The sequence below is a fragment of the Odontesthes bonariensis genome, chromosome 2, assembly GCF_027942865.1.
Source record: "Odontesthes bonariensis isolate fOdoBon6 chromosome 2, fOdoBon6.hap1, whole genome shotgun sequence".
NCBI classification, from domain to species: Eukaryota; Metazoa; Chordata; class Actinopteri; order Atheriniformes; family Atherinopsidae; genus Odontesthes; species Odontesthes bonariensis.
The window spans coordinates 19310065-19322740 of record NC_134507.1 but is presented as its reverse complement, the minus strand read 5'-3'; the positions used below and the strand labels follow the sequence as shown (position 1 = coordinate 19322740).

Below are 12676 nucleotides of genomic sequence, written 5' to 3'. Positions count from 1 at the left end.
TTTAAAAAAATCCCTGCGGCATATTTAAAACATAGTCCAAACTCTTAGAAGCAAACATTGGAAATATTCTATTTATCGTAAATCTCAATGCTCTTAGAGGCGAATATAATGCATGGTTTCCCCGCAGAATGCATCTGTTTTCACAAATATCCATGCTATATATTATGAGTATTACCTGTTGTAAGCTGAATGTAGAAAACTACTCTTCTTCAGCTCTTTCCCTCTCCTCGTCCCATCTCAAAAACATGACAGGAGTTTGAAATTTCCGGGCTTATGTTGGCGAATGCTATTGGCCCAGGAGGAGCTTACCTACATGCAAATGAAGCAACGCAACCTTGCTGCCTCTGATCCAGAGCGTGAAGAGGAGGACCAGGAAAACACTCATGTTCCCTGAGCTCCAGAAAAAAACACCTCCAACTCCTTCAATGTTAAAACTCCACAATTAAACAGGCTGGGGTGGGGGGAAAAAAACAGCAGACAAAAGACGCTTTCGTAATTTTTACTCACCAGTCGTGCAGAAAGCAATCACGGAATACAAGCGGACAGAGCGATTCAGTCAATACTTCAATACTGTTATGAAGCGAGAATGAGTAGCGCAGAGGACAGCGGGAGCAAGTGCTCGTCGGGCCCGATTTCCAGCTTTACCATTCAGTCTATTTTAGGCACACCGTCTGATGAGCCGCGCTCAGGGACCAAGGAGCTCTCCAAGGGGCCGCAGCCACCGCCGCCGCGGAGGCGCTCGCTGTCCGTATCCTCCGAGGAGGAGTGCAGCGGCGGGGAAGATTCAGCGGACTGCTTCTGCTCCGACACGGGTCACAGCGAGCACCAAAACCACAGATTCTCCTGTCTAGGTGAGAAAATGCCACAATATTATTATAAATATTATTACCGTTGTCATTATTATACAGTCAGGTAAATTATTATCCTGCATATTATACTTCTTACCCTACTGTAAAAGAGGCCTCTTTGTGTTTTGTTGGTTTGCTTGTTTGCTTTTTCTTTGTATTCTAGGTCACGTTTCATTAACTTGTGTTCGTAATTGTAACACTGACAGGAAGCTCATCCACTTCCACTCGTTTGCTATGTGCAGACTATCATCGCAGCATAAGAGTGGAAGGTCAGATAATTAGCTCTCTATGTTACCTCTCATTTCAAATTTAATTGAGCCTGCTAATTGATGAAACATGTTTCCAAAAAGGCAGAACTGCACGTCGTCAATAGTGCGTTAAATAGAGCGGAATTTAATTAAGCGCTTATACTGCAGCCACGCTGGGTATACTCACAGCGGAGAGTTTGTTTTAAAAGTCGCATGTTGATTTAATAAGTTGAAGTTCACTCCTGATCAACTCTAAATTTGAGTATGTCTAAATATGTAAGATATTAATTTTATTATTTTTCCATGTGCCTATTTAAAATGCATCCTTGGAAAAACCGGGTAGACGTGACACTCATCTCCTTCTCGTGCTGTTTTCAGGTCCCGCTAAAGGACTTCTGTCTGGAAATGAGGGGCTCGCGCGGCGGCCGCACCTGTCACAGCCTCTGCTGCAGGATTATAAGGAGGAGCAGGAAAGACCGTGCAATCAAATGTCACCTCTGTCGGAGGAGAGACAGACGGACGGTGCGGATAAGCAGGGCAACTCGGCCAAGAAGAAGACGCGCACTGTTTTTTCCCGGAGTCAGGTGTACCAGCTGGAGTCCACCTTCGACATGAAGCGGTACCTGAGCAGCTCGGAGCGGGCCTGTTTAGCCTCCAGTCTACAGCTGACGGAGACTCAGGTCAAGACGTGGTTTCAGAACAGGAGGAACAAATGGAAAAGGCAGCTCTCAGCTGAACTGGAAGCGGCCAACATGGCCCACGCCTCGGCACAGACATTAGTGGGGATGCCGCTGGTTTTCCGAGATAACAACTTACTGCGTGTACCGGTTCCCCGATCTATCGCCTTTCCGACGCCCCTGTATTACCCCGGGAGCAACCTGCCAGCGTTACCTTTATACAACCTGTATAACAAAATCGAGTACTGACTGACTGCTCTGTATGTTCAACACTGCAGTCCACGTAAAAAAGCATTACAAGAACAATACAACATTCTTATAAGTGTCTCCACATAACCCCTGTATATGAATTGTATCACTTTATTTGTTGGAAAAAAAAAATCTTATTATGCAGTAATTCTGAGTCTCACGAGAAAGCAGTCAAACTTCCCTATATGTACAAAATACACCATGTGTATAATTAATAATAGCAAATTGGTACTTTTGTTTTATTTTCCTTTTATTCCTTTGACTGATAACATACTGGATTTAAACCTTCATATCACATCTGAGAAAATTGGATTAAAAAAGAGCTGCTATAACTCTTTTTATTCACAATTGGTCTGGCATAATGTTACAAATCAGTCATTCTATTTTACCAAAGGACAATAAAGGCATTCTTCCATATGATGAAAGATATCAATGTTTCTATTGTAATTTAAACCGTCAGTTAACTACATTCAATAAATTTTTCTATTTCAGTGAAAATTGGACTTGCTTGTTTTTTAATTGACTTTTTGCATTTGAAAACTTAAATATGGACAGTGTATATTTCAACACAGAGCGCAAACGCTGTTAGCAAATAATGCAGTTCTATACTCTTGATGTGACACTTTGTGTCCTTTTTGTGCACTAAAAGAGCATTCTGATGAAAATTAAAGTGTGTTAATCTCTATACGTTAAAAGGTTGGCGATACAGTGGTGTTTGTTGTTGTGTGGTCACTCTCTGGACTATAGTATTTCATAAAAGGCGTTTTAAACTGAGGGCATTTGTATGCTTTCACCATATAAAATTAGGGTAAAGAACCTGAAAGACATTTAGATAATTAACATAAAACCACACTGCTTCCAGTGAATTTCTGTTGGATCGCTCTCAATAGAAAGTTCACAGGTGCATTTGAATTCCAGCTTCCGTGGAATGAAAATACATTTATAGAAAGACACTGAAATATAATGCAGTTATTCATCTGCAAGGCTATTATCATAGCTTTGAGTCGTTTCATTCCTCAGCCTAGAAGTGGAATAAAATATCAAGCTTCGTCTAAAACTGCTGGTGTTTTCATCAAGTGATTTCTTTTCATACTATATTAATAACTACTAAGTGACCACAGTACCCTGCTGTAAAATATGAGGTCTAAGCAGGTTTATAAGAAGTAGATAAAGCGCATTTCAGGCTGGAAATGAGATGCACACTATCACTAGCCAATCATGCCTCTGGGTGGGATCTTCTCTCATTTGAAGTCTGCCTCCAATAGCTCTGGAGCATCAGGCCTTGTAAGGGGAAACTTAAGACGGAGGCATATTGTAAAAGTTCAAGACTCTGGCTGTCACTGAGATGTACTCCTATTCTCCATCTGTGTAATTGATTAGTGGATCAGTCGCACTTTGAATTCTGGACAGTTTGTCTTCATACTTCTGAGGCTAGGTCAGGTTTTCAAAAGGCCCAGCACAACAAACCAACTCCCATCCCCCAACCCCAAAACAAACAAAAACAACAACAACAAAACTTCTTAACAATTCCGTTCATACAAATATGAAACACACACCTAGATCTAATCACACATAGTTAGTCACTGCCAAGCACACACACTCAGATATCCTGTGGTTGATGGGAAGCGATAAAATTGTGTCATTTGCCAGCTTTTCTTGGGTGTCACATCATGTACAAGGGAGCCCCCCTTTACCCATCCCACCAATCTCTCAGTGTGTGCTAATGGCTACATTACCAAGCAGAATCATGACTAGCCAGGCTCTGCTGCCTCGGAGATTATGCCTGACCCAATTTCTGCAACAGCCGCCCTGTGTTTCTGGGAAAATGGATAGCGTTAGACAACAGCGGTGATTTATGGGTAACTCCAGCTACAGCGAGGAGGTGAGGTGCAGGAGGATGAATTTGTGACAGATAGGAGAGAAAGAGAAAAGAGAGACAGAAAAGGGATGGGGGACAGTAACGCTTATGAAAAGGAGCAATAGCTTTGGTTGAATGAAGCTGTTTATTAGTTCCAAGTGGTCATTATGTCATCATATGTGACTGCAATGTGCTGCTCTTTTGGATGGATGTTTGCAACCCACTGACTTGTGGGAAATCTGCATGACCTGTCACCTGGCATTTTTTGATTTACAAGACGGGGAGGGAGAGAGATGTGCAGAGATGCTACTCGGAGCAAAAGCGAGAATAAGAAGCGGAGACTGAAAGTGAAAGAGAGGAATAGGTAGGAGGCAGAGGAGGGTGCTTGATGTAACTATGTATCACCGCAATGGCAGGCGTGAATTACAAATTTTAATAGCAAGGCAATGAAAATGATTTGAAGTGGTTTAAACTGCAAAGAGACAGCGACTGGCATGGTGATGAAGATTTGTTGAGATGATATGTTGTGCCTTAGGATTCATCAAACCTGCCTGGTAAGGTGAAAAGCAAGTGTAATTCACTCTGTGGGATAATTTATGATGGGAGTAATGGAAACTGTGGGCTGCACACACTGCAGGGAGGGAGAGGCAAAGAAGGAGTGCACGGGGTAAATTGATTCTCAAGATAGTTTTTAGAGCATATTTACAGGATCATTAGAAATTATACAAAAACCTCCAGATATCACCTCTTTTACATCTTGAGATAAAATGATATAGATCAAAACTAACTTAATCAAGACTCCATTAGATTTAAACAGGCTAAAACAACATTATCTATCCCTTTAATGGTCTCCTACTATCAATACCACATCTCATTTTTTTACATATTCTAACCTTTCATCATTTATTTGGATAAGGGCTTTTCAACTGGGTCCCAACAAATTTAGAGCTATTTGATTTAAAGAGGGCATGTGTGGCTCTCTGTTTGAGTGGAAGGATATGAAGTATAACACCACAAGCAGATGCAGAACCTCGGGTCTGCCTCAAGACAAGAGTTTTAAAAGCAATCGCAATGCATTAAGCCAGACAACTCTCAAGACCTGTTTGCTCCCTAAATGAATTTGAGGGGACCATAACAAGGTTTTTGAGGCAGGCCCTGTCATCCGCTGGCTTTAACCAGCTTCTGTATTTATGGGTTAATGGTTAAAAAGGAGAGCTTCGAGCAGAAGTGATTTTTCATGATTCTGTTTTATATCAACTGGAAATGAAGGAGCTGAAGGGAAATTGTGTTTGTCCCCCCTCCCCACCCCTCCTTCCAGAAGTCTTTCCCCTTTACAGTACAGGAATATGCTACCAGGCAAAGGGTTATGGTAAATGCAACATATGGACTTGTGTACAACACAAAATATGGTAAAATTATACAGTTAGACTTGAATTATTGAGAATTACTAGAGCAGCCAAAATATCTAAGGACATGAATGTAAGAAGCAAGTTTTCAGTTTATTATCTGGTTCAACCAAAACTAAACTAAACTAAAAACTGTTGCATCAGTTGCTAAACATAAAGGATAACACTAAAAAAAAACTCAACACAACATAGTTATTAAGGTGTCTTCAGGCTTCTTCGCCTCCACTGTAATAAGGACCTGTGGCTGAGGCAATTCCTGCAAAGTTAATAGCGTTATAAAATTACTCTTCATGAGTATTTGTTCCCCTTATTATCATTTATTTATCATCTAAACTGCAACAATAAAATTGTCCTTTGGGGATTAATAAACTATCATTGAACTGAATTAAAGTCTTGATAATGCGAACGGATTGTATCAAATGGGGAATATTTAAATGTTTAGAGCTGAAGGTCAAACAGAAGCACCACAGAACAGCGGCATAAACCTTTCCGTCTCAAAAGTTAAACACCCCAGAACAATATTTGACCAAAAATGTGGATTATGTCTTCAGTGGTGAATTGCTTTATGCTGAATTACTGATTTCTTGAGCTCTCTGTTTTGAAGTGCCACTCACGGTACAATATGCATCAAACTATTATAGACTACAGTGTGCGTAGAAAATCCAGCTATTCCTCTACAGATAAGTCCATTAGCATTACCTTTGACACAATAATGGATGTTAGATACAATTTTCTGCTCTCCATTTTGTATTTGTAAGGATAATAGGGGGATTATCTTGAAGGCCTTATGCTACACACTCAAGCGTGAGACCACCGAGACAGAGAGCTCTGCAACAGTTGTTTTCGTATCCTCCCCTCTCTTTCTCAGCCCTTCCCTTTGCTCCTAGACCCTCTCAGAGAGGCACGGAAGATAAAGCATGTCATTATTCTATTAAAGACCTACAATTTTTGTAATGGGACTTGCAGTGGTCGGCAGAAGTGCAGGCAGCTTCTTCAATATCCTGGACATTATTTGCTCGTTTAGTTAAATGATGTTTCTAATTCCCTCATAATTACTTGTAATGAGGCTGTCTCCCTCATTTTGATGCGTCTACATCTTAATACAGCATGGCATTCTTTTTTAGGGATAATTACCTCTCATGAGGCTGGGGAGCAAGGCTGGGGTTTGCTGTGTGCTGCACACGTGGCAAATTGGCTTGTTTCCTGCCATCTTGTCTTCCTGCAAATTGGTAAATTAAGTTTCTCGGCTGGAGCATTAGAACTGTTAAGTTTGCTTTCTCGGCTCCTTCAAATGATTGGCTTCACTGACAGAAAGATGTTTTGTATATAATGTGTTTTGTCTCATTATCTTTGAAGACTTTGCATTTAGAAAGTATACAGTTAAATGTTATGGGATTCAAACACTGGGGCATTGTGAAATTGGTCAAAGATTTGATATTATCTGGACATGTATTTCAGATTGCAAAGCAACAAATATAATATCATGGACTATAATACTCTTCATTTCAATACTTGAAACTTTAAAGCAACAAAGCTAGAAATGTCAGACACAGACAAGGAAGTTGTAAAGAATTGAACATTGTCATGGTAACAAATAGGTTAGGATATTGTATAATGCTAATCAGCAACAATGGTGGCAATAAATACACCTCTACTTTTTTGACCCTGTGTCAAAAGAAGTCAATGGAGCAATTCTATGTAAGATATTTATACCTTAGGGATTACAAATAAACCAAAAAAAATTTGATGATTCTGCGCTCATACTGGAAGATTTAAAAATGCAGAGCTCAGGCTTAGAATAGATTGTATCTTTCCTGCCTCCCCTCGGTTAGCAGACCCGTCTGTGTTGTCCCTCTGAAATGATCCAGCTGCCGTTCTCCAACCGCAGCCGTTGCTGGGTTGGCTGACGGGTTTTTATTTCTAAGTGCTGATGTGTCGCAGACAGTTTGGCTCTACAAGGGCCTGTTACATGCCGATTAAAGAGAGGGAAGGAGTGCTCCCGCAGGGCGGCCTTGTACATTTACCCTGACCACAAAAAGGTCTAACGTTTACGCTCTGGTGCTGACATGACCTTCAAACAAGGTCCCTGTTCTGCCTGGGTGGATACTGGAACTGTCTGGAGGAGACCTGCAGTGGACTTAACAGACAGACAGGAAGAAGTCATATCGTTATATCAGGAACGACCTGCTATATCCTGGGAAGTAAGAAGATATGGCTTTTATTGGAAAATATAGTTATTTTTTGCACTTATATGGGAATATGTGATTGTGTGTTTCCAAAAAGGTTTTTGGTTTTGTCAGATTCGCTGTATTTTGGAAAATGACGTGACAAGTATGTCTCCATAAAGAACACTACACTGAGCAATCTGGCAACACAAAAGCCACTAAATAATTCAAATCCAAATCCAGTCTTCAATCACATTCACTGGTTTTTGTCTTTATTTGTGAGAGTATAAACAGATTATCAAGTGAACTGTTGTCTTTGCAGGGTTAGTGATCTGTTTGTTATGAGATTTGATATAGAGGTCTTCTTAATACAGAGAGTAGGGATCTCTTTGTAAAAACCAAGTGGTGTCTTTCAGCTGCAGGGGTCTGGTGTATAGAGAGATGATCTGTCACTTCAGTCTGAGACTGACTGCTGACCACATAGCCTGCAGCGCAGCAGCAGGGAACACAATGAGAGCAGCGCACTATCACCTGACAGCTAATTAGGGATCACTCCCCTGGATGGGAATACATTGTCTTTGAGGGAATGAGAGGAAAAGCAAGAGGTCAGTGAAATCCGTGTGAAGTGTCAGTCAAAGGCACAAGCCACCTGCAATTTCTAAAGGCAGCTCCTTAAAGAGTGCACCCTTGGTCATCACTGTTGTAAAGTGTGAACCGTCTGTAATTGTGATGGTAAAAATCACGCCTTTCAGCTTTTCTTTCTTGTCCTAACAACGCTAAACTAGAATACGAACCTCATTACTCAGTATTAGCGGTCCTTTTTGGAGTCTCCCACTTCTGCAACACCAGTTGTTAATAATTTTGTCTGCCATTGTGTCCATATTTGTGGCACAGTGTGTGTACATATGCACATCCAGGGGTGTGAGTGTGGTTTATAGTAGAGACCAGGGATTTCTTTGAAAACACATTTGTAACCATTAGTTGAGTGTAAGGTTTCATGTGCAGAGTGCATCCTCTGGACTGGTGTCAGAGTTTCTGCTCAGCTCTGTGGCAGCCTCTTCAAGAGGGACAGTGCTGAGAGGAGGAGGATGGAGGTGGTGGTTGTGTGAGAAGGAGGGGGGGGCACTGGAGCCTAGGCGTCCCACCAACAATGCATCACGGCAGTCAGGGTGTAACCCGAGCCCCCCTCTGGCCCTGGTGTGGGCTACCACAGCGCACTCCCTCTCGGCCCTGTTTGCACCCCCTAGATGCTTTTAAGGAGATTTGGTCAGCGAAAAAACAGTTCTTCAAAAGAATTGTCGTCACATTAGAAAGGAATTAGCCAGGCCTGAGGCCAAGGATTCCCTGTCCTGACTAATTCTGCACCCCTCAACAATCCGTCTCGGTGCTAGGCGGCTGGTGAGGCACGCTCTCTGTGTTTAGTGGGGCAGATGTATTTTAGCAGAGGAGATTCCCATGGTCTTGCAGGTGGACAAACCTTACAAAGGTCATCGGGAAAGGTTATTGGCTAATCCATCTGAATCCCAGTCAGTAGACAGATTTTAAAGATATTTCATAAGACAAGCACAGTAACAAGTAAAAGAGAATTTAAAGAATCGTAATGCAGATATAAAATGTTTATTCAACTTCACAATTACACTGCAAAAATTCACTTTTCAGTACTGACTCGAACAACTATTATTCTGTATCTGCTCAGAGTTACTGGACACAGTGATCGTAGACAGTTACACAATCTTTGAGGTTGGCCATCAAAAGTCCTAACATGAACACAAGCTTTCATTAACATAATTTTTCAGATCAATGCAGGAAAATCATTTCAGCGCTTGGCCACCTGTTCTGCGAAGCCTGCAGGGCCCACTGGCAACAACCTTTCCTCTCACTATTTGACAAACTAATCTGATTGAGAAAAAGATGGAAGTGAGGAGGGGCAGAAACTTACAAACCAAATGCTGCAGGGTGGGACACGACACCACCTCATTTCCAATGTCTCTAATGGTTAAAGAGCTGCCATAGCCTTCAGGACAATCAGACAAACACACAGTGGGAGGCAGGGTGAAGATGAAAGAGAGAGCATGAAGAGACTCCAAGCAGGACAGATTTCAACATTATTTAGATTCAAATTTGGGTTATGAAGCGTTTTCTGTATTCATATGAAGTAAACCTATTAAGTATCTACTTTTGTTTCACCATTTAATCCTTTTCCATACTTGGTGATTCTGTTTTGTTTTTTAGCAAACATAAAAGTGCCAACAACAATTCACTCATAAGCCCTCAGCACTAATGTGGTAACACAATGGGGGTGTGGGAAGGAAAACTTATGCTTGTTAAACTAGCAGGACCCAGAAATGGCACAGAGCAATTGCCCAATTAGGAAGTGGCCCATCATGACAAACTCATTTGCAAAGGGAAGGCTTAACCCTCAGGGTTAGAAGGTCTGGATCAAAGGGTGTCCCCCTTGGGACCGCACAGAGATCCTTAGAGAAACACTGATCCCAAGCTTTTGTAAAGGAATCTTCTAATTACAATAAATCTCCACTGCAAGGTAAAGACAGGAGTGCTTGGTACAGTGGCTATATGATATCTGTGCCCTGAGGGCCTGCAGGTAGTCTATAGATGCCTGCATAGAAGACTGATAGGAGATAGTGGTTGCCAATAGGGTTGTGGCCTCTCATTTGCCCAGGTCAGAACCTCAGAGTGTGATCACAGGCTCTGCTACTAAGACTGACCAGCACCTCTGGCCCATTATAGCCTCTGGTGTGTAACTGGGTCTTTGACCTTGCCCACAGATTAGTATCAGTATCACTGCTAGTACTGGATTGAACTCTCCTATTCTCAGTCCTTTTTCTTTTATTGTCTTGCTTTCTCATGAGGGCATGTCAAGGTTGAGTTCCTCTCAATAGAAAACACCCTTTAAAGAGGGACTCTAATCCTCTACTCTGAACATTTGTGACCAGAATTATGTTGAACTCCAATCTATTTACGATCATGTAATAGTTTTATTGTTTATAAAATGTTTGGTCACATTAAATTAGTGCTAAAAGTGTGTTCTGTGACAACCTCATCTGCCCATAGTAGAGTTGAATGCTTATCATATATCATACATTTTTGATGTAATCCCACCTGCAACATTTGGAAATCCTGTTTCTTCAGGAAGGCATACCATCGGCAGTGAAAAAAAGAACCAGCCAACACTATCTGACGTGAGATGAAGCTGAACCTGATATTTAAAGGTGTTGAGACTAAATTAGACTACTGTAAGACTGCACACGCTCATAGTGAAAAACATGATGACTATTTAGCTTTACATTCACTGCTTAATCTTGCTTGCAGAACAATCGTCTTTGTTTCCTTTTCAAGCAAAGCTTGTTAGCTCTCTGTGCTTCTCAGAGGGTTGCGACAGTTGCCCTTGTGGGGAGGAGAGAGGAAAAGAAGGAGAGAGTAGCAGTTTGTTCTTCCTGCAATTAGCATTCACGGTTAGCTAAGCAGAACTAATGCAACGAATCTTTGAGTCTCAAATTACCTGTTCTCCACTGCCGGAGTACCTGCAGGCCAGATTAAACTGTAGCGAAACGACAAACCCCCATATATCCATTACAAGCCTTTTATTATTAGCTATGTTATTGGTAATTCCTTTTGAATGGCCATGACAAAAAGTATGCATAGGCTGAGACAGCCTTAAAAAAACAACAGGATACTGCATGGGTGTGGATAATGTGCTAGCGATACCATAATTTTGAAAACAATCAGAGTCAGAATTACGTCTGCACTGCTGCGGCATTGTTTGGCAGTGCTGACGGAAGACATGAAGACACAACTCCCAGCGGCACATTTTGATCTGACCTGTTTTAAGTGATCGGCTTCTCATAACAGCTGTTAGTATTGTCACATATCACAACACAAGAGACGTCTCCTCTCAAACAGCATTTCCTCACCGACTTCATTCTTCCCTTTTTTACTCCTCTTTAACAAACGTATTTTATTTGTCAACCAGTGAGCTGTTGTCTTCCTTTTAATGTTGTCTGCCTTCATTTCAAGAATAACTTTTGTGTGTCAGTGTCATCTCCGCTTCTTTCTTCAGCATCTAGGTCAAGACTGAATGATCTCATGATTCCCTTTTTAACCAGGGCATGATCAGGATATGGGCTCTCTGTGTCACCATTATAGGATATGATCTCATGAGTCTTAAAGGGATAGTTCGCCTCTTTTGACATGAAGCTGTTTGACATCCCATATTAGCAATATCATTTATGAACATTGACTTACCCCCCGCTGCGTCCTGTGAGCCGAGTTCCAGCTGAGTTTTGGCGTCCACGATGGTAGTCCGGCTAGTTGGCTGGGGCTAGAAAAATAAAGCGTCTTGCTTCTCAAAACAATATACGTTCAAAAGAGTAATACATTTGCATCACAAAATCGTTCTCGATGAAAAAGTCAGACCTCACATCGCTTGGCGATATTTTAGCCTCCCTTGATATCAATGCGTCCAATGTAAAACTGTGCAGACCGAAGAGCAGACCGAGCAGTCCCCTGCTTCCGAGCAGCAAACACCGTAACAGGTGCGGCTATCGCTAGGTGGCTTGACGCATTGATATCAAGGGAGGCAAAAATAGCTGCAAGCGATGTGAGGTCTGACTTTTTCTAGATCGACGATTTTGTGATGCAAATGTATTACTCTTTTGAACGCGTATTGTTTTGAGAAGCAAGACGCTTTATTTTTCTAGCCCCAGCCAACTAGCCGGACTACCATCGTGGACGCCAAAACTCAGCTGGAACTCGGCTCACAGGACGCAGCGGGGGGTAAGTCAATGTTCATAAATGATATTGCTAATATGGGATGTCATACAGCTTCATGTCAAAAGAGGCGAACTATCCCTTTAAGTGACACAACAAAATGATCACTTAAAATAACTTGTTACGCAGTCCCAAGAAAAATATGACAATTCAATTTTATTTTCATGTAAGTGATTGTAATTATTTGCCTTTAGTTAAAAACTTCCATGTCTAATCAGATTTTAAAATGGGAAAAAGTAGTACAGCACTTATATTTGTTGCAAAAACAATGGACGATCAATGTTCCAGGCCAATCTTTTTCAATAAATTTCCTCATGTTGTCCTCTTCAGTATGTTGATTTGCTGTGTTTATCCCCAGTTAATCATTACCAGTTGTCTGAAGTGTTGTCTTATCAGTTACAAACAGGTACAAGCGGCACAAGTGCTCCCAATTGATC

The 12676-nt window shown here is 41.5% G+C and overlaps 1 protein-coding gene across 2 annotated transcripts; it reads left to right on the top strand.

The window, feature by feature from the left end:
- Positions 1-357: 357 nt before the first annotated feature.
- Positions 358-2686, top strand: hmx2 (H6 family homeobox 2). Of its 2 annotated transcripts, XM_075484735.1 has the most exons (3): positions 358-851; positions 1055-1117; positions 1475-2686. In XM_075484735.1, exons 1-3 carry the CDS (start codon positions 587-589, stop codon positions 2020-2022), a joined length of 876 nt encoding a protein of 291 aa, XP_075340850.1. In that variant the 5' UTR covers positions 358-586; the 3' UTR covers positions 2023-2686. The 2 variants fall into 2 exon arrangements, with proteins under 2 accessions (XP_075340850.1, XP_075340859.1); XM_075484744.1 differs by lacking the exon at positions 1055-1117.
- Positions 2687-12676: the final 9990 nt, after the last annotated feature.

Excerpts from the sequence above, each read along its gene's own strand:
- hmx2 (XM_075484735.1), top strand. The coding sequence starts at position 587 with ATGAGTAGCGCAGAGGACAGCGGGAGCAAGTGCTCGTCGGGCCCGATT. Across the intron at positions 852-1,054 it reads CCACAGATTCTCCTGTCTAG|GAAGCTCATCCACTTCCACT; the intron begins GTGAGAAAATGC and ends TAACACTGACAG. Across the intron at positions 1,118-1,474 it reads TCGCAGCATAAGAGTGGAAG|GTCCCGCTAAAGGACTTCTG; the intron begins GTCAGATAATTA and ends TGCTGTTTTCAG.